Source organism: Salvelinus fontinalis, chromosome 19, assembly GCF_029448725.1.
Source record: "Salvelinus fontinalis isolate EN_2023a chromosome 19, ASM2944872v1, whole genome shotgun sequence".
In the NCBI taxonomy this organism is placed as follows: domain Eukaryota; kingdom Metazoa; phylum Chordata; class Actinopteri; order Salmoniformes; family Salmonidae; genus Salvelinus; species Salvelinus fontinalis.
Genome location: NC_074683.1, coordinates 20,668,541 through 20,691,456, shown reverse-complemented (window position 1 = coordinate 20,691,456; position 22,916 = coordinate 20,668,541). Strand labels below are relative to the sequence as shown.

The window sequence follows — 22,916 nt, the reverse complement described above, 5'->3', positions numbered from 1 at the left end:
TTGGTCCTCTCGTTCATGTCAACGCGATCGTGACAATATTATTTATATTTGAGATTCCTCAAATAGCCACCCTTTGCCTTGATGATAGCTTTGCACACTCTTGGCATCCTCTCAACCAGCTTCACCTGGAATGCTTTTCCAATAGTCTTGAAGGAGTTCCCACAAACAGTTTAAGTCGGAAGTTTATATACACTTAGGTTGGAGTCATTAAAACTCATTTTTCAACCACTCCACAAATTTCTTGTTAACAAACTATAGTTTTGGCAAGTCGGTTAGGAGATCTACTTTGTGCATGACAAGTAATTTTATCAACAAATGTTTACAGACAGATTATTTAACTTATAATTCACTGTATCACAATTCCAGTGGGTCAGAAGTTTACATACACAAAGTTGACTGTGCCTTTAAACAGCTTAGAAAAATCCAGAAAATTATGTCATGGCTTTAGAAGCTTCTGGTAGGCTAATTGACATAATTTGAGTCAATTGGAGGTGTACCTGTGGATCTATTGCAAGGCCTACCTTCAAACTCAGTCTCTCTTTGGTTGACATCATGGGAAAATCAAAAGAAATCAGCCAAGACCTCAGAAAGAAATTGTAGACCTCCGCAAGTCTGGTTCATCCTTGAGAGCAATTTCCAAATGCCTGAAGGGACCACGTTCATCTGTACAAACAATAGTATGCAAGTATAAACACCATGGGACCACGCAGCCGTCATACCGCTCAGGAAGGAGACGCGTTCTGTCACCCAGAGATGAATGTACTTTGGTGCGAAAAGTGCAAATCAATCTCAGAACAACAGCAAAGGACCTTGTGAAGATGCTGGAGGAAACAGGTACAAAAGTATCTATATCCACAGTAAAACGAGTCCTATATCGACATAACCTGAAAGGCCGATCAGCAAGGAAGAAGCCACTGCTCCAAAACTGCCATAAAAAAGCCAGACTACAGTTTGCAACTGCACATGGGGACAAAGATCGTACAGTTTGGAGAAATGTCCTCTGGTCTGATGCATCAAAAATAGAACTGTTTGGTCATAATGACTATTGTTATGTTTGGAGGAAAAAGGGGGAGGCTTGCAAGCCGAAGAACACCATCCCAACCGTGAGGCACGAGGGTGGCAGCATCATGTTGTGGGGTGCTTTGCTGCAGGAGGGACTGATTCACGTCACAAAATAGATGGCATCATGAGATGGGAAATTATGTGGATATATTGAAGCAACCTCCTCAAGACATCAGTCAGGAAGTTAAAGCTTGGTCGCAAATGGGTCTTCCAAATGGACAATGACCCCAAGCATACTTCCAAAGTTGTGGCAAAATGGCTTAAGGACAACAAAGTCAAGGTATTGGAGTGGCCATCACAAAGCCCTGACCTCAATCCTACAGAAAATGTGTCGGCAGAACTGAAAAAGCATGTGCGAGCAAGGAGACCTACAAACCTGACTCAGTTACACCAGCTCTTTCAGGAGGAATGGGCCAAAATTCATCCAACTTATTGTGGGAAGCTTGTGGAAGGCTACCCGAAAGGTTTTACCCAAGTTAAAAAATGTAAATGCAATGGTACCAAATACTAATTGAGTGTATGTAAACTTCTGACCCACTGGGAATGTGATGAAAGAAATTAAAGCTGAAATAAATAATTCTCTACTATTATTCTGACATTTCACATTCTTAAAATAAAGTGGTGATCCTAACTGACCTAAAACAGGGAATATTTACTCGGATTAAATGTCAGGAATTATGAAAAACTGAGTTTAAATGTATTTGGCTAAGGTGTATGTAAACTTCCGACTTCAACTGTAAGTATTCAGACCCTTTACTCAGTACTTTGCTGAAGCACCGTTGGCAGCGATTACAGCCTTGAGTGTTCTTTGGTATGACACTTCAAGCTTGGCACACCTGTATTTGGGGAGTTTGTCCCATTCTTCTCTGCATATCCTCTCAAGCTCTGTTGGTTGGATGGGGAGCGTCACTGCACAACTATTTTCACGGCCTCTTCAGAGATGTTTGAATGGGTTCAAGTCCGTGCTCTGGCTGGGCCACTCAAGGACATTCAGATACTTGTCCTGAAGCCACTCCTGCCTTGTCTTGGCTGTGTGCTGAGGGTCATTGTCCTGTTGGAAGTGGAACCTTCACCCCAGTCTGAGATCCTGAGCGTTCTGGAGCAGGTTTTTAATCAAGGATCTCGTTGTACTGATCTCTAAGCTGAAAAACATCCCCACAGCATGACGCTGCCACCACCATGCTTCACTGTAGGGATGGTGCCAGGTTACCTCCAGACATGACGCTTGGCATTCAAGCCAAAGAGTTCAATCTTGGTTTCATCAGACCAGAGAATCGCTGCCTCCAGCTCAGCTTTGGGGCGGCAATATTCTCCTGGTTGAGCCCAGGGTCCCTTTCCGTCCAATATTTCCTCCCAAGTCCACGAGTCCTGGTTCCTCTCACGCTGCTTGATCCATGGTTGGTGGGGTGTTCTGTCACGATCGTCTTCGTGAGAGAGAGAGGACCAAGGCGCAGCGTGTGGAAAATACATCTTCTTTTATTTAGAAGAGAGACAAAACACGAAACGAACACTATACATAAACTGAAACAAAACAACAAACGACCGTGAAGCTACAAACGTTAGTGCACACACAAGCTACAAACGTTCCACATAGACAACACCCCACAAAAGCCTACTGCCTATGACTGCCTTAAATATGGCTCCCAATCAGAGACAATGAATGACAGCTGTCTCTGATTGAGAACCAATCTAGGCAGCCATAGACATAACTAGACAACACTACTCTAACTCTGCCCCATACACATACAACACCCCTAGACATACAAAACACATACCTTCCCCATGTCACACCCTGACCTAACTAAAAAACATAAAGAAAACAAAGAATACTAAGGCCAGGGCGTGACACCATCAGGTTCTTATGGTCACACTTTGCTCAGTTTGGCCAGGCGGACAGCTTTAGGAAGAGTCTTGGTGGTTCGAAACTTCTTCCATTTATTAAGAGTGATGGAGGCCACTGTGTTCTTAGGGACCTTCAATTCTGCAGAAATGTTTCGGTACCCTTCCCCTGATCTATGCCGCGATACAATCCTGTCTCGGAGCGCTACGGACAATTCATTCAAGCTCATGGCTTGGATTTTGCTCTAACATGCACTGTTGACTGTGGTAACGTATTAGAGGTCGACCGATTATGATTTTTCAACGCCGATACCGATTATTGGGGTACCAAAAAAGCCGATACCGATTAATCGGGCGATTTAAAAAAAAAAAGCGGAGTCAATCACCACCTTCCGGAGACACCTGAAACCCCACCTCTTTAAGGAATACCTAGGATAGGATAAAGTAATCCTTCTAACCCCCCCCCCCCCCTTAAAAGAGTTAGATGCACTATTGTAAAGTGGTTGTTCCACTGGATATCATAAGGTGAATGCACCAATTTGTAAGTCGCTCTGGATAAGAGCGTCTGCTAAATGACTTAAATGTAAATGTAAAAAAAAATGTATTTGTAATAATGACAATTACAACAATACTGAATGAACACTTATTTTAACTTAATATAATACATCAATAAAACAATTTAGCCTCAAATAAATAATGAAACATGTTCAATTTGGTTTAAATAATGCAAAAACAAAGGGTTGGAGAAGAAAGTAAAAGTGTAATATGTGCCATGTAAGAAAGCTAACGTTTAAGTTCCTTGCTCAGAACATGAGAACATATGAAAGCTGGTGGTTCCTTTTAACATGAGTCTTCAATATTCCCAGTTAAGAAGTTTTAGGTTGTAGTTATTATAGGAATTATAGGACTATTTATCTCTATACCATTTGTATTTCATATACCTTTGACTATTGGATGCTCTTATAGGCACTTTAGTATTGCCAGTGGCTCGAACCAGGAACACAATGACAACAGCCACCTTTGAAGCAGCGTTAGCCATGCAGAGCAAGGGGAATAACTACTCCAAGTCTCAGAGCGAGTGACGTTTGAAACGCTATTAGCGTGCACCCCGCTAACTAGCTAGCCATTTCACATCGGTTACACCAGCCTAATCTCGGGAGTTGATAGGCTTGAAGCACAGCGAAGAGCTTCTGGCAAAATGCAGGAAAGTGCTGTTTGAATGAATGCTTACGAGCCTGCTGCTGCCTACCACCACTCAGTCAGACTGCTCTATCAAATCATAGACTTAGTTATAACATAATAACACACAGAAATACGAGCCTTAGGTCATTAATATGGTCGAATCCGGAAACTATCATCTCGAAAACAAGACGTTTATTTTTTCAGTGAAATACGGAACCGTTCTGTATTTTATCTAACGGGTGGCATCCATAAGTCTAAATATTCCTGTTACATTGCACAACCTTCAATGTTATGTCATAATTACGTAAAATTATGGCAAATTAGGCCGCCCAAAGTCTTGCATATACACTGACTCTGCGTGCAATGAACGCAAGAGAAGTGACACAATTGCCTGCTAACCTGGATTTCTTTTAGCTAAATATGCAGGTTTGAAAATATATACTTCTGTGTATTGATTTTAAGAAAGGCATTGATGTTTATGGTTAGGAACACATTGGAGCAACGATACGCACCGCATCGATTATATGCAATGCAGGACACGCTAGATAAACTAGTAATATCATCAACCATGTGTAGTTAACTAGTGATTATGATTTATTGATTGATTGTTTTTTTATAGGATAAGTTTAATGCTAGCTAGCAACTTACCTTGGCTTCTACTGCATTCGCGTAACAGGCAGGCTCCTCGTGGAGTGCAATGTAATCAGGTGGTTAGAGTGATGGACTAGTTAACTGTAAGGTTGCAAGATTGAATCCCCCGAGCTGACAAGGTAAAAATCTGTCGTTCTGCCCCTGAACGAGGCAGTTAACCCACCGTTCCTAGGCCGTCATTGAAAATAAGAATGTGTTCTTAAACTGACTTGCCTAGTTAAATAAAAATTAAATAAAGGTGTAAAAAAAAACAAAAAAACGGCCAAATCGGTGTCCAAAAATACTGATTTCCGATTGTTATGAAAACTTGACATTCCGATTAATCGGTCGACCTCTATAACGTATATAGTCAGATGTGTGCCTTTCCAAATCATGTCCAATCAGTTGAATTTACCAAAGGTGAACTCCAATCAAGTTGAAGAAACATCTCAAGGATGATCACTGGAAACAGGATGCATCTGAGCTCATTTTCGATTCTCAAAGCAAAGAGTCTGAATACTTTTGTAAATGAGCTATTTCTTATTTTTTGTATTTTTGGGGGCACAAAAAAACTGTTTTTGCTTCATCATTATGGGGTATTGTGTGTAGATTGAGGTATGGATTCAATTCAATCAATTTTAGAATAAGACTGTAATGTAACCAAGTGTGGAAAAATCCCCAAATGCACTTTACTTTAACTGCTTAGGAACCAGACATGCTTTCAATATGTTTGGTATCCCTCATTTACTCAAGCGTTTCCACTATTTTGGCAGTTACCTGTATTTTTATCTAACAAGTTGCACCTTCCTGAATAAACTCCAGAATAAATCTCAAAATCATGGAGATTTTACTGGTGCTCACGAGGTTCCTAATGTTCCTAATGTTCAACATCTGTCTGGGTGTTATGTGCTTAAGTCTTTCAAATATAACTAGCAAATATATAGTTTATTTCTATAAACCTATCATTAGCTTCATTGATGAACTCAGCTGGTGGGAGTTAGCTGGCTATCTATTGTAGCTCTTCGCCAGCAGTTTCAGCCTAGCTACTGTAGCTAGCTACCTAATGGCCATTTAAAAAAAAATCTTTATAAATATATACATTTTCCCATCGCATTTAGAGCCGCCTACATCAATGAGATTATCTAAAACACGTTGAAAGAGCGTTAGGCTGAATTCGGTAGCTAGCTTTTTTACCTAAAAGAAGAAGTGCCTTGCCGGGAGTCCTCCATGTTGTAATGTGGCTACAAGCTAGCTACCTGGGTATGTAAACCTCACGTTGTATGGGTCCCGCCTTCCATTTAGGTAGTCAGTCAATGTCATTGTAGTAATTAATTGGTCAATAATGCTATATTGTATACCGTGAGCAGGGGGAGGCATATCGACACTTAATTTCTTGCGCTCAATTGCACTTTCTGGGCACGCAACATTTTGGTCTGAGCTCTTAACTCTCTCAGCTCCTCAACATGATCCTCTGCGTCCTCGATATTTTTTAAAAATCTTAACCCTCTCCAACTGCGCTCAACATTATATTCCGTGCTCTCGACATTGCCCCCTGTGCCTTCGATTTATGAGACGGAAATTACCCATAGGCATAATTACCAATCTAAAAAATGTTAGCTGCCATGGTCTAATTGAGGGGGGGGGGGGGTCATTGGCTAATTGAGAGGGGGGGGGGGGGTACAAAATGGGAGGCAGTTGCCCATCCCTGTTCTAAGGCGTAAAAATAACAGTGCCTTTGTTTCTGACAGGATATCAATTACTGGGTCGAAGCCGCTATGGCAACAGTATGTCCGAGAATAATATTTCGAATATTGAGGTATTTTGGCATACTGTGGGACAGGCAACTCAGTGACGGACTCCTTATTATTTCATAGCAAATCAACAATCCAAGCCCCAGCTGGACGAATCGATTTCTGCAACCTTTTTAAATGCAAGTGGCCAATTAGATTGTGAGTGCGAGTGCATCTCTTCCCGCCCTTCCTGCATGGTTCAGCTGTGACTAGAGCCGAAACCCGCTCGTTCCAAGCCCAAACATTGAACAGACACTGACCGTTGTGTCCACCACAAAGCCGTATCTCCCTCCTTCCTCTCCTTCTCCATCGCGTAGCATTCTTCTCTCTCCTCCAATCAGCGTTCTATAATTACCGAGAACCCCCTCCCCCCTCTCTTTCGCATCCGACACCACGTGATCATAACCAGACCGGTAACCTGCTGCTGATGGGCGCAACGCGGATTCCAGCGAGATGAGGAGGCGAGCGCAACAGACAGACTCACTGCGCGTCTGAACACAACTGCGAGGGGAGCGCTTGTCGAGGAAGCCCGTGGCATTTCTGGATATTACTAGGACGTCTCCGTATCGAAACCGAGTGATATAAACAGTATTTGTTTCAATTCCTTCCACCAACCCCTTTTTCCATTTTTTATTTTCTCTCCTCATCGTTGAGCATCCTTCCTCTACCTGCCTGCCCATCCTCTTTCACTGGTTTACCTGGCTAACTTTCCCCTTGACACCATCCCACACACCCTCCATTGCCCGCCCCCTCCCCCCACCAGACCCTTTCACTCGAACCCCCTTCATATTGTAGCTGCGCCACCTCGAATCGGGCGGAACCCGTTGGTTACTCTACAGCACTTCATGGGGCACGCTTTCTTGCACGGAAGATGTCCCTTTCTTGGTCACTGAGCGCCCCGGTGAAACAGCCAACGTCTGGACCGGAGTTGTTGGTGCGTGTCTGCCTCTTTTGCCCTGCTCGCTTGTGTTGTCGGGGTACGCCGCTGAACTGAGATGGGTCTATCGGTGGCGGCTGCGGCACTACAAGAGCCCCGACGCCCGCACCAGTGGAGCCGGACAGTGGGAGATTGGGTCTGGATCACCGTCGTTTCGTTTTTAGCCACTTTACCTGTAGAGCAACTTTGCGCTTTCCCGTCATCCCTCAGCGACTGTCAGACGCCTACCGGCTGGAACTGCTCTGGTAAGAAAGCCAAGGACTCGGGGGCATTTCTTTGGGCTACATTATCTCCCGTATGTCTATTCTGTCTGCCTGTTCCAGATGTTCGCATTGGTACGCAGGGCGGCTGATAGTTTTTGTGGTGACGGTAATAAAAGTCCTAATGCATATAGAAATTTGGGGTGGACAGGCTAATACATTATCGAGGGCATTGTCTGTAAGTAGCATCGTTTGGGTTTTAGAGTAAAACATTATTCTAAATACCCAAGGTGTGAGGTTGGTCATCCGCCTTCTTGAATTTCACGTTTGCCTAAAGGTCCCATTATATTATAATACGCTATGGCTTTATCATCGACAACATACACTAGAATTTATTCGCATTTATTTCCTGATTTACCAAAGTGGCACATTGATGTAAATGTCCATGAAATTAAATGTTTACCTTTCTTGCATTGTTTCGCTTATTAATAAATTAATTAGCCATATTTGGCTATTATTATGAGGCTGTTTTTATTATAACTAGCCTATTTTGTTATTATTATTATTAGTCACTGTTGTTGCGGAATAATTTGCGCGGCGCAAAATTTTGAATTGCAGTTATTTCTCAACATAGGTTGATCACTTGAGGAATTCAAGTGCCACATTCTAGTTTCTATTTTAGACTCCCCAAGAGTCTACAGTGGTCTGAAATCCTCCTATACACTTCTATCAATGTCTCCAAGTGTATGTCTGATTCTTTTTAATAACTCATGAATAACGTATTATTTCTTAACTTGTGAGCAATTGGAAATGTCACCAAAGACAATATTCAACCCATTGCACGCACTACAATGCATTTATTTGTTCACTATAGGCTGCTACAAACCATTTCAATTGTGTAATCTATAGATTACCAGAATAAAGGTAGCCTATTTGTCTGTTCTTTAGCCTACTGTACGGTGAAATATAGCATTTTCTTTTAATCTACCTGGCGCTGTTCCGTTACCTGCAGGAGTTTCATTTAGTGGTACCCGGAATATGAACCTTACTGATTTTATAGCCCGGTGTAATGTAAACTTGTTTTCCATTTTCTGTGCCAAACCGATACAAACATGGTCGCGAGGCTGTAAAGCACGTCCGCGCGACAGCCTGCCTTTGTAAATCATCTGACTGCCGTCGTAGATTTTCTGTCGCATTTCTACATTTGAATCCTAAAATAGCCTCAACCTTTTACCCCACATTTGAGAACAGTAGACCTGAGTGCTAGAGCATTATTCAATACCCGCTGATTTTGCATCGTGCAATTATCACTGTTATTTAGCCTGTAGTTTATGTAACGGATGTGAAATGGCTAGCTAGTTAGCGGGTGCGCGCTAGTAGCATTTCAATCAGTTACGTCACTTGCTCTGAGACTTAAGTAGTGTTGCCCCTTGCTTTGCAAGGGCCGCGGCTTTTGTGGAGCGATGGGTAACGACCGTGCTTTGTGGGCGACCGTTGTCGATGTGTGCAGAGGGTCCCTGGTTCGCGCCCGGGTCGGGGCGAGGGGACGGTTTAAAGTTATACTGTTACATTTACATAAAATGCAAAATGATTGTGATGAGAATTTATTATTTTCGTTAATCCATACACTTGGACCTGTAGCCTTCAACTCATTTTCTTCATAAGCATATGAATGTACTTGAGAAAAGCACTCTCTACTAACCCCCAGTCCAATTACCATTATCACACAAGAAATGTAGATAAGCAAATAGACACTGGATTTGTATTTTTTTAGCAAGAATGTTCTAACAAACTATGCATTTAAGTGGAAATTAATGCAGAGCACTACCTGAAAATGGTAGGCTGCAAGGTCTGAATGCTTAAAAGCCAACATTAAATATTTGGCCAACATTGCCAGAGTAACAGGTTACGATGGTAATCTTGGGACCAGGGGACTAAATATGCTATCCTGAATGCGTTTTATGTCCCATTTCCTCAGCCAGTGAGAAAGACTTGTGTGCATCCCAAATGGCACCGTATTCTCTATGTAGTACACTACGTTTGACCAGGGCCCATAGGGCTATGGTCAAAAGTAGTGCACTATATAGGGAATAGGGTGTTATTTGGGACATATGCCTGGTAGCTAAGCTATTACTGAACCGCTGTAGATAATTAGGTCATAGCTCTGTCGTTTATCAACCCCGGATTGCATCCCTCGTTTCTCTCTAATGGTCTGGACTAGACTTGACTTAAGACTTATTTTAGTCTTATTGCCTTTTCACATCCTGAATGTCTATCTTATTAATGGATTCATATAACTCGTTTCACTTTGTTTTTTAGGGTCTAAACTTTGTGACTGTGGTCTAGCAATGGATTGTCTAGCAATGGATTGTGTGTGTGTGTGTCTGTTCATAGGCCTAACCAACATGGTCAAGTTCATTGAAGGTAATTGTGAGGGTGAATGCATTGTTGTTGATGCTGATGATGATGATGAAGAGTAGGTGTCCCCCACTCAAACCCACATGATCCTCTTAGGGGGCTGTGTCTGAGCTTTTATCCCTCCCAACATGAAAATGTAACAAGTGACACATTGTCCATTATGAACATGAATGGTAATCCTCAATGATGCAAAACACTGAACCCATAAATAGCAGCTGGACTCAATGGAAGCCGCCTTCCTCGTCATGGTCTATATAAACCAATGATGTAATGAATGGATGTTTTCAACACCATGTCCGTGGCTGCTTTGACATGACAGTGAAAATACTTTGATTGCAAAGCAGGAAATGCATTAGTTGTCATCATATCCTTCTTTAATGGTAATATAAATAATAATAATATATGCCATTTAGCAGACGCTTTTATCCAAAGGGTGTGTGTGTCGCTGGTGTCAAACACAAATTGTGTCTATTGGTGCAGGTTATTATCGGGTAATTACCATTTTAGCATGTCAATTCCGATTTTAGGATGTTCTTATCTGAAATACCCGTGACACAGTCTTCAATAGAGATTGTGGACTAAAAACTATTAGGAGAATAAACAATATGTTGTTAATTCCATCAACCTGGGCCTCGTTTCACAGATAGTTTTTTAAAATTTGTGTTCATAGCTAGATCCAAATTAAGTTACATCTTTAGCAACTGAGCTGTTTCTTTAAAGACGTAAAACACAGTTGCTCTAAAACTGACCAACGGAACGTAACTCTCTGTGCATATGAAGTCATTGGTTTAATAAGAGGCAACGTTTGCAGATACAGTATTTCCACAAGCTGGTGAGACTCTCGAGTTTATACAGTCAGTGTTTAATATTGCACTTCATTAATAACCACCATTGTAAAAAAAAACAACAACATTGAATGCGAGAAACCAGATCCAATAGAATTATCAGTGGCCCAAGGTCAACAGAATCTCTGCCTCTGAGGATAGAGGTGGAAAATCCTTCTCTTCACAAGCTGCCCCACATAAATTATACACAGAAAAAGATAGCTGGAATCAGGAGATTGGGAATTATGTGACGAGAAAGGCCCAATATCATCTAATCGAAACAGGATTAAAAAATTGCTAGGTTTACAGATGTAGGATCTTAATTTAGATCATCCCGTTGCAGGATAACTTTCCTACTATGCAGGAAACTATGCAGGAAACGTGCAGTTTATTTGCGGTTTAAATGGGCTTCTGACGTTTGTTTCCATTTAGAAATTTCAGACTTGATTTTCCCTACCAAAAATGTTTGATAATTATAATCCACATAATTCACATTTCCTGTTGCTGCAAGATTATTTCCATGCTGTAGCAAACTGGCTGAAATGAAGATCCTAGATCTGTAATTGTTGACTGCTTGCCTCTAGCAACCTTTCAAACAGGCCTTTTAAGATGTATAAATCACCATAGATTGACTAATGTCCATGACCTGAGTTCCCCCTTTCATTTACACATGAGAGATCAGAAAGAGTGCTCTTGAACGCATAAATCCGCCGCTCTTTGCAATGCTTGTTACCACTAACAAGCAATGGTTCTCTTACAGGAGAAACAATTCAAACCTGTAGCCAGGAACTATGACATACTTGACGTAAGAATGAGGTCAAAGCGGAGTCTCACCCTTGCTGTTGTTCTGTTATACATTTCTAATTTATTCCTTACATTTTTTTTTACCAACACAAGGCTTGAAAACAGGGAATGTCCTATAGAGCTATCTGGCTCTGTGACAGATGCAAGTTCCACGTATGTTGGTGACGCATTGGACTGTGGAGAAATTGCTTTGGGTTGCATAAGTGCTTTGCTTGCCATCTTAATAGTTGGCATATAAACATCACCTTTTGCATATTTGATGTTTGCCAGCTTGTTTTGGTAAATTATTTAGTTCCCTGTAATCTCCTCCTTTAACAGTGGGTGGGGTATAGGAAGTACAAATAGTCTTGGCCTCTGACATGGCATGTTTTGCAGCTAAGAGCACATTAGGCCTGGAGCAATATACAGGTGTAGGATCTTAAATCGATCAGTATTGTTACAGCAAAATAATCCTGCAGCAACAGGATTTTAACGTTTAGCCCATAATGTTGTTTGATGGGTGGTTTAAAATATAAGCTGGCCAAAATGCGGCTGCATAAAAAGTGCAATACTGTTAATATAACTGTGTGTTAGTGTGGGTTGTCAGTGAATTTATGTAAATCACGAAGCTCATCTGCAATTCTCAGCCACAACAGAGTGATCAAATTATGATCCTACATCAATTTTTTATGTTGTGGAGGTGCCGGTTTTGGCTCCGACTAGTGTTGCTCTGGTAAATAATGGCCTGATGGAAACAAAGCACACCCTCACATGATTGGTTCATAGTTCAACGACTACATTAGCAGCTCACTATGTGTAAATGTATGTATATGGGTGGGTATTTTCACATAATTCTGGTTTAGGCATGCTTGTGAGTGGTTAAGGGAATGGTTAGCATAGGGGTTAGTATATAAACACGTCTGCATTCGACCAACTACCACTTGTGGCCTACAAGTCCTGTGCGTGAAGCGCTCTGCCACTCCAACCTACCAACCTGCTCACCAATTCCTGTAATGACTATTGCTGCATTTTCTAAGAATGGCAATATGTTAAAAGACACACAAACTGACCCTCCCATAGACTCGCTTCTAGGCAAGCAACACTGAACCATGCATGAAAGCACCAGCTGTTCCGGACGACTGTGTGATCATCCTTTCTGTAACCGATGTAAGACCTTTAAACAGGTTAACATTCACAAGGCCAGAAGGATTACCAGGACACATACTCAGAGCATGCGCTGACCAGCCAGCAAGTGTCTTCACTGACATTTTCAACCTCTCCCTGAACCAGTCTGTAATACCCACGTTTCAAGAAGACCATGATAGTTCCCGAGCTCAAGAACGCCAAGGTAACCTGTCTAAATGACTATCTAAATGACTATCACCTCATAGCCAAGAAATGCTTTGAAAGGCTGGTCATGGCTCACACAAGGGTAGGCAACAACACATCTGTTACGCTGATTCTCAACACTGAGGCCCCTCAGGAGTGTGTGCTTAGTCCCCTCCTGTGCTCCCTATTCACCTACGACTGCGTGGCCAAACACGACTCCAACACCATCATTAAGTTTGCTGACGACACAACAGTGGTAGGCCTGATCACCAACAACGATGAGATAGCCTATAGGGAAACGGTCAGAGACATGGCAGTGTGGTTCCAGGACAACAACCTTTCCCTCAATGTGAGCAAGACAAAGGAGATGATCGTGGACTACAGGAAAAGGCGGGCCGAACAGGCCCCCATTAACATCGACAGGGCTGTATTGGAGATGGTCAGGAGCTTCAAGTTCCTCGGTGTCCACATCCCTAAGGACCTATCATGGTCCAAACACACCAACACAGTCATGAAGAGGATATACCAACGCCTCTTCCCTCTCAGGAAGCTGAAAATATTTGGCACGGGTCCCGAGGTCCTCAAAGTTCTACAGCTGCACCATCAAGAGCATCCTGACCGGTTGCATCACCGCCTGGTATGGTAACTGCTCGGCATCTGACCATAAGGCGCTACAGAGTGTAGTGCGAACGGCCCAGCTTGGGGCCAAGCTTCCTGTCACCCAGGACTTCTATACCAGGCGGTCAGAGGAAGGCCCTAAAAATTAGCAAAGTCTTCATCCACCCAAGTCACAGGGTGTTCTCTCTGCTACCACATGGCAAGTGGTACCGGAGCGCTAAGTCTTGGACCAAAAGGTTCCTGAACAGCTTCTACCCCAAATCCATAAGACTGCTGAACAGTTAATTAGATGTTCTGCTTTTCACCCCCTACCTACATGTACATAGTACTTCAGTCAATCACCTAACCAAACCTACATGTACATATGACCTCAATCAATCACCCCAACTACCTCGTACCCCAGCACACTGACTCAGTACCGGTACTCCTTATATATAGCCTGTATGTAGCCTTGCTATTGTTATTATATTGTGTTACTATTATCTTTTTATCTATTTGTTAATCTTCTTACTTTTTAACTGTATTGTTGGGAAAGGGCTCGTAAGTAAGCATTTCACGGTAAAGTCTTCACTTGTTGTATTCAGCACGTGACAAATAAAACATTTGCTTTAATTTCATTTGTTTCCTGAGTGTTTTTTGCAGATAGCAAATGTTAGCTACAAGCAGCTCACCGATTCATATTGTTCCCGAAGGCAGTAGTGTATCACAGGGTCAAAAAACACTGAGCAACAACGAGAACTGTTACTGCCACTGTACCTGAAATTCTAGGCTGGACCAACCCATAAATGTCTGTCAGGGAGACACTACCTCAAGCTTGCACATACTGTATGAATTGTACCTTTAGTTTTCCAGGTTGGGCTATATATTTGAGTCTTGTTCATTTGTGATTTTCCAGAAATCCAAGAATGTCTCAAAAAGAAACACGGCAAGTTCTGAGATTCAATGTCTTTTGGGGAAAAAAACACGTTTCTCACCCACTCTTTTTTCTTTCCGTTTTTTTTCACAGAATAAGTGGATTGCAATACTTTCAGCCTAGAACTATGAGAACACTAGACACTTTCGTCTTCACTACTGAATGTCCTAGATGTTGGCAGGCTGTAGCTCTGACTGTGTCTTTGAGTCAATGGCTTTGGGTCTGACTGTGCAGTAATTTATCTGATTACGTAACCACTATGACTGTGACTTGCTTTTTGTGTGTGACAGTCAGCAAAGCACAGCTATTGAGTCTGTATTCCTATCTGGTATTTATTTGACTCTTTGGTCCACATTCATTCACAGATAAATGCAGACTGCACTGCGGGTGCACTCACAAGCATTAAAACCACCACACCTCACAAGCTGTAGAAACTAGTTGTCATACAAGCTGTCCCCTCACCCTTACGGACATTGTCATTAGATATTGACACATAACCACACCTGTCCTTAAAGTTGAAATCTGTTTTCGGTGAAACTGCCACGTTCATTTCCGATATTATAAAAACGTTACTTCAAACATCGAACAATGTTTTTTTCTGCCCTCGAACATCATTGTACATCACTGCACGCGGGATAAAACGGCATTTTTTTTTTAACGTTGTTGGATGCTCATCTCCTCCTTTTCAAAAACAAAACAATAACAAATGATCTGGGGCGGATCTCAGCTTTAAACGTACAGCAAAACGTTCTGACTAAACCTACAGTGGGGTTTACATTCATCTGAGATTGATTGTTACTGTTTTGTGTCTTCATATGACATTTACTATTTCATCAATTTACAGTCCAACAATTGAAGTGTAGTAATTGCTCCCGAAGTGTATTTGAAATATTTATCTTTCTATTGTCATGTTTATCTCTAAAAATGTTGTCCTGCAAACAGTTGGGGTTTTTCCAAGGGAATTTTTCTACAATTAACTTGTCTGTTTAATATGCCTATACTGTATATAAACATATGTACAGTACTCCTACGCTAAGTTATATATGATTTCATATATTGATCATAATGTGGTGCCATTTCTAAAGGCAGTTTATTGCATTCCAAGAGCTATTTTTGACAAGTAGGATAAATTACCTCTCTAAACTCCTGGGGCTCTGCTCATGTGTCACATTTGACACCTGCTTAGTAAATCCTTATGCAACTTGCATGCCATGTATTCCACCATATTACCCAAGGAAACACAACTTGAAGTGATTTAGGCTAATTGTTTTCTGTCAACGGTAGAAGAGAAACAGCTCCATCTTTGAGGGTGGGTCAAGTTTATGTTTCGAAGGTGTGTTTTTGAGGTGATTGTGGATTACATAGCAGATTTCGAGATGTATGCTATTTTAGGACACTTTTGTTGGAATTAGCAGGTGCTATTTCCCCCGTTCCTTCCGTATATTCTGGATAGACTATGGGTGATTCCCCACAAAACTAGGACAAAAAAAGACCATGGACATTTAATCAATAGAAGGTTCCTTTGGAGGAAGGATTGTTGACATACATTTGACATTTGTATCTTGAAGCATAATTGAGAAATTATTAAATGAAGTTGGAACATTTTTGACATTTTGGCCATACCCAAGCCTCCTTTAAGACTCATAATGTTTCATCTGTTGGTGTTACAGAGCAAAAATTGGTGACATATGACATATGATTAGTAATTATTTTTCAAGAATAATTTTCTTACATACATTTATGAAAATGTAATAATATAAACATGAATATAGATATATATACATTTTTGTGGCAAATTGTTTTATATATTGTTGAACATAATATACTCTATAGGAATATCAAAGTATGATAGTTTTAAAGTTATGGCCCATTTTATACAGAGACATTTGCTTAGTTGGCAATGTAACCAATCACAGGCCTCTTTTTACCACCAGCAGAGGGTGACCATTTTGAATCCCTTTTCACATTCACTCTGTTGGAAATGCTTACAAATTGGATCATAACTCTACAAGTAACAGAGATCCCACTCTGGAACTTTGATATGCCCATAGAGTATATTATGTTCAACAATATATATATATATATATATATAAATGTGACAAATCAAAAATGTTATGTTTTCAATCAAAGATTAAACATTATGGAGTCTTAAAGGAGGCCTGGGTCAGGCATAAAAGTCACAAATATTCCTACTTCAATTAATTATTTCTCAACTATGCTCTAAGATACAAATGTCAAATATGTGTCAACAATTTTCTTCTGTTCTAGTTTTGAGAGGAATCACCCCAACTGTATATGGCAAAAATACCATGGGATCGCTTGACTTTAGAACACTCCCAAGGTATGAAAAAGGCTGACAAGTTTAATTTTGGAGTATTGTATCCTTTAAGTGGGCATTTCTAAAGACTTGTTGGTGAATAAGGTTTCTGGGACTAAACAGGCTATTGTTAGAGTGCTAGGAACACGTGAACACCTCTGTTTCTTTCCAAGAAGTGAATTAGCCTGTAGTATGACTGCTACCATTCCTCTCCGCGTGAGTGTCACCCATGTGTCAGCCCCTTGCCACTTTCCCATGGCAACTCATAGGGCTCTCGTCTCATAAGTGCTTCAGTACAGCAGCCATATAATCCAAGTGTCACTCCGACGTCCATACTGCTGCTTCTGGCTGTATGATTATGTGGAGCCGCTAAGAGCTAACACTTGCTGCCCATTAAGAACCCATGTGAATAGCAGGTTGGCTATTTTAGCATGCTAGACTCCTTTCCTCTGAGCAATGAGCACCATCCAGAGTAGAGAGCTTTTAGGCTGATGGCAGGAGAGTTGGGTAGCACTCGGGACGGAAGTGCTGTCGTAATGTTTAATCCATCACCTTACTACCCATCTACCCATCACCTCTTGAAAACAACATTGTCATGTAGCTGGCTAACAATCAGCAACACATTAATTGCTGAGCGTTTAGAGGCAAAGTGCATGCCTCGGATTATTGCTGTCTTCATTTTATTTTGGAAGAAATGTCAAGCAGAAATTGCTCATATGACTAAATTGGCTTTCTATTTGAGTAAAACGTATCAAAAAGTGATAGCTTAGGTTATGCATAACTGCATTGAATCCTCTCTCAAAAATGTTGATCATCTCTTATCTTTAATATCAAAACGTGAAACACACATATGCATAGATGAAAATGTAAATTTAGTGTGCCGGTACTGTACACGAATGACATGAATGTCAATTGTCCAACATTTCTGAGCTAACGCAAACTAAGGTTTGTACGACAAAAATGAGTGAATGGGTGTACACAACACAAAAGAAGGCCAAGCCTATTTACCTATTAATGCTAGTTTTATGTATTATAATGAAGATAACCATCCTCCTCTTCTTCTCTGGAAGTGCCTCCACTTCACTCTAGCTAACTTTGTTTTCGTCCCAAATAATAGCTCCTTTTTTTGTCAATGTGTTGTATAAAAGACCACGGCTTCTCGGTTTCAAATGGACGCTTTTATGACCACTTTGACACGCGTGTGCTATTCGTAAGCAATGGGCTCAGGTAGAATAATAGCCTGGAGCTTTCTGTCCTGTCTCATGTCCATTGATTCGATTTGGGATGCTTCGTCTGAGTCATTTGATATACCTAATTCAGACTGAATTGTATAAAATCCAACATTACGTTCCAAATGGCACCCTATTCCCTATACAGTGCATTGCTTTTGACAAGAGCCCAATAGGCCCCGCTCTAAAGTAGTGCGATATAAAGGGAATAGCGTGCCATTTGGGATGCACGCACCCCACTGGGCACTGACGTCAATTCAACGTCTATCCGACAGTGGTTCAACGTTATGTCATTCAAATGACGTGGAAACAATATTGATTAAATCAGTGTGTGCCCAGTGGGGCAGTGTCCTTTGTAACAACGTTTTTGCCTCCTCGGGACAATGCCTGGGGTCAACCTTATTATATAAAGACAGACAGAACTTCCTTCCCTACAGACAAAGAGACTATGTTGTTATAAAATGTAGCATGACTAATGGAAGACATTGATTTCTCCAGTCCCCACTGGGCACAAACATCAATTCAACATCTAGTCCACGTTATTTCCATGTGGAAACAGTGTTGATTCAACTAGTGTGTGGGTCATTTGTACGGTTGTTTTTTCCAAATGACTTAGCTTTTTTTTTTTGCGATGGTATATGTTTAATGGGATTATTACAAAATGTATCCCTTACTAAGCTGTTATTGGTGCCATTCAGTAGGTTCTAATGTTAGGAAGTCTTATTCACCCCAAAATATTTTAATATCAATGCGACTGTTTACTCTTCAAAAAAAGGTAGAATAACTCATTTGGGTTCCATGTACAACCCTCTGTGTAAATGGAACAGTAGAAGAAACCTTTTGGAGAATAGGGTGCCATTTTTTGCAACTTTTGCTTCAGTATGTTTATGCATTCAGCTAAAGTTTGATGATTTGTGTTCTTACATGGCAGGTTTTGATGACCGGGACACAGATCTCTTCTTGTGCGACACCAACACCTGCAAGTTTGACGGAGAGTGTCTGAGAATTGGAGAGACAGTGACGTGCATCTGCAACTTCAAGGTGAGACGTTGTTCAATGTTTTATTCTCAGACTTTTTGGGGGGGAAAAAGATGCATATTCTTCTGTTCATATGCAGCGGTCATTATGAAATGGCATATTATTATAGCAACCTCATTTGGTTGTAGAATTATTTTCATGGCGGGGATGCCTGTTTGTTGTTTTTTCAATTGAAGGAGTGGCCCTCTAATGTAACAAAAATTGAATTGAAACATTTGTGTTTTGTAGTCTACACCAGTCAGTGTTTCAACATCCTTACAGTGCTTCGACTCAGACATGTGCTTTTATAACTCGCTGATTGGTGGCTGGACACCAAAACCCACTAGCTATCAAGAGGGAGGGGACTACGATGTATAGTGAAGACATAATTTACCGCTTCTCATAAAACCGAATGTCACTCTCAATCATGGTGGCTGTTTTATGAATTCCACTTCATTGATGGTATAGCCATTGACAACACACAGATTTAAATACCCTTATTAATAACATAAATCCAGTGAATGATGCTGTACTTTACGGCTTATGCTTCCGTTTATTACCAATCTATAACTAAAATGCAACAAACCAGCCGTCCATTGATAGATTTTTTTTGTATTGCTTTTACCTCATTCAAACAAATATGCTCTATATTACCTACATAAATGAAGATACTGAGATAAAGCACATGGATATGCCTAATGCGTTTCAGCTCGATGCTCTCATGTCCAATCCTGCGAGCTTATCAGCACATCCAGCGCCAAAGCTTGCTTTTATCTCAATTTTGTACTTCCCTGGGAGCGAACATTAGTAGAAGCGCACAGATAAATGACATTACCTCTCCATTTCTCATCCCTGAGATCTCGCACTGATAGTGGCTGTCATTTTGGACAGAGCTCTCTCTGTGAAGCTTAGCAAGAGGCGGTTAACACCGCTTTCATGTCATACTGACTTAATGCCGGTGTGGCCTTGGGTCACGGCCTGCCGTGGCATCCTGTGTCTCATGGACAGGACAGGACCTGACGCCAATGCGCCTAAACCTACTAGCCGCCATGTCTTTATTCCATTAAGCGCCGTAATTCAGCAAAACGTTTCCTCTTATTTGGGGGGCGGGGGGTGGGGGGGGGGGCTGTGTCTGAGGGGGTCTGTGTACTCCCCAACCCCTAATGTCCTAGCATGCACAAACATGCATTAGTGTGCAGGCATACACACGTACACACACACACTTTCAGCCCTTGAGGGGTTACGTGCAGTATCGTTGAGAGGAGGAAGTGGGTTTGATCTGCGAGAATCAATGGATGCTATTCAACGGCAGGATGCCCATTCAGCAGCCGTGTTAGCTAGCTAGTCAACCCACACTGCCTGTGTGTGAGTGTGTGTACACACGTTTTTGTGTATGTGTGTGTAGCTAATGCTTCACGCTCATGTGATTTTTGGACATGCTATGAAATATCTTGTTATCGTTTAATGATACTTGAACTGGGCTCTCTTATCTGTGTTTAATTGGTGGGTTGTTGTGCTCACTGTACATGTTTTGTATGTCCTTGAATGAATGAATGTAATGTAGTATTTTGTCTTGAGCCATGCTTGGATTTTTGGTTGAAGGTCATTTGTCCTCCATCCGTATTGGCTTATTTTATTTTATTTTATTTATTTCACCTTTATTTAACCAGGTAGGCTAGTTGAGAACAAGTTCTCCTTTGCAACTACGACCTGGCCAAGATAAAGCATAGCAGTGTGAACAGACAACAACACAGAGTTATGACTGGCTTTCTAGCACCTCAGTATTTTCCATTTCCCCAAAATGCTATTGTGATAACGGTTCCGGCTTGCTCGTCAAGGTGTAGTTTTGACCCTGTCTGTAATTTGTGTGTTCTGTAACTCCATAAAACGTGGGGTTGTGCCATCATCTCTGCTGTAATACATTAGATATCATGCCATGATGCTGCTGTAATCTTCTCTAATATCTGCCCATGACTGTCTTTCAGCAGTTTAAGGGCATTCTGTGAATCAGTCCACAATGTCGCGTTTATTTCCTCTAATATCTGGTTGTTACTGGTCATTCAGCATTTTGATGTCATTCCCCTTCCAATGTTAGGTTGTGATGAGATTCAGACTTCTGTGGATGACGAGAGTGGGAAAGGAGAGCGTCTCTTTCCTAGCTCTCAGAGCAAACTACCAGATATCACTCTCGTACACACACACTCAAATACACGTGCATATGCGCACACAAACACGCACATACACACACTTAAATACACACACACTGAAGGACCGTAGCTATACCACGGAGCAGTCCCAAGTAGCATTCCGGAGGTCATTATCAGAGCATTCCTGATGGAGACCTTGTTCCATATATTTGTATGCATTTATGATACTTTAATCTGGGGCCATGTGAACCGTCTGGGAAGGAGACATACAGTCCATAGAGCTGTAACGGTGGGTTTAATTCCCAGGGACAGCCTTGGATAAAGGGCGCCTAGGGAGACTGGATCAGCAGGGACCCTGGCTTAAGAGGATGATGGCTGTGCGAGTATTCATCAGTGTTTGAGGTGAATCTACAGTACGTTTGTCAGGAAGTGGCTAAGTATAGCTAAATATTTCCGAAGACAACTTGTATTGGGAGTTGTTACACCAACATCTCTTGTTGGCAGAGGTAGGTATCGTCACTAACGTGAAATGACAGGGCAATGGATAATACATGAGACAATATGTTCAATCTCCCCTCTTTCCTTTCTTCTTTCCATCCAACCCCGCTTCTCTGTTCTCTTATCCCCTCCACTGACTCTCTACCCCCTGCCTCTCTACCTCGCTCTCCCTATGTCTGCCTCTATCTATAGATTGTCTATTCTCCCTGCAGCTTCTACTCCCCTACTCCTTTCTCACAGATGTGTTCCTCTTATCTGTATTGCATTAGTAGTGGGTCTCTGGACCGGCAAGCCCTCTGAGACTTCCCTTGGGCTCTACTGTCATAGTGTGCTGCAGGAGCTGACTTCTACCTTTGCATGACGAACATGCCAATTCAAATCAGCGTGAAGAAGAGTCCAGCACCAGCGGCGGCTCCCAGAGCCGTGCCTTTGTCTTTGTGAGCAGGCTGTGTGAGCTGACGCAGGTTGAGTGAAGGGCAACGTCGATAGATGGGCACTCCTGTAGTGTCCAGCAACACATGATGTTTTAGGGTCTGGAAATGGAGCCTGAAGGCCAGAAGGGCAGTCCGTTGGTGTATAACGTGATGCTACTTTAATGAGCGTTGTCAAGATAACATTTTACTACTGATACGATACCAGGCCAAGTATCACGATACCAAGTAGTACGACGGGGGAAAAACTTCTGTGGCCTAGTGTCCTGTTCGCCCCGTCCCCTGGACCGCTTGTTCCCATTTTCTAAACGTTATGTGCATGTGCTGCACAAAAAACCTGTCACTGATATTCACACTTATACTCAATACAACACATACTGAATTTAACTTCACACTGTATAATAGAATACTGCATAGAATGGCAAATCTGCTCATATTTACAATTTGGCTGGGTGGAACAGGAGGAAGGAATATACATGCATAATGATCTGCATGTTATTGTGGCAGTAAGGGGATAACACTGCATGAAACCTTCTACTCTTCAGTTAACAGACACACACACACTCTCCCACTCACAGTATCTCCCTCTCTCTCATAAAACACACACACACACACACACACACACACACACACACACACACACACACACACACACACACACACACACACACACACACACACACACACAGCAATCTCTCTCAAACATACACACACTGTTCCGAACTTTAAAAACACGAAGCACCATCAGAATG

The 22,916-nt window shown here is 41.7% G+C and overlaps 1 protein-coding gene across 1 annotated transcript in view; it reads left to right on the top strand.

Annotated features, from left to right (window-relative positions):
• The first annotated feature begins 6,890 nt into the window (after positions 1-6,890).
• The window catches only part of LOC129816485 (tomoregulin-2-like), a 135,964-nt gene continuing 119,938 nt past the window's right edge, over positions 6,891-22,916 (top strand). Inside the window, exons 1-2 of the mRNA XM_055871025.1 lie at positions 6,891-7,685; positions 19,003-19,112. Coding sequence (XP_055727000.1) covers positions 7,499-7,685; positions 19,003-19,112 — 297 coding nt within the window. The 5' untranslated portion in view covers positions 6,891-7,498. The remainder of the gene's footprint in view (positions 7,686-19,002; positions 19,113-22,916) is intronic.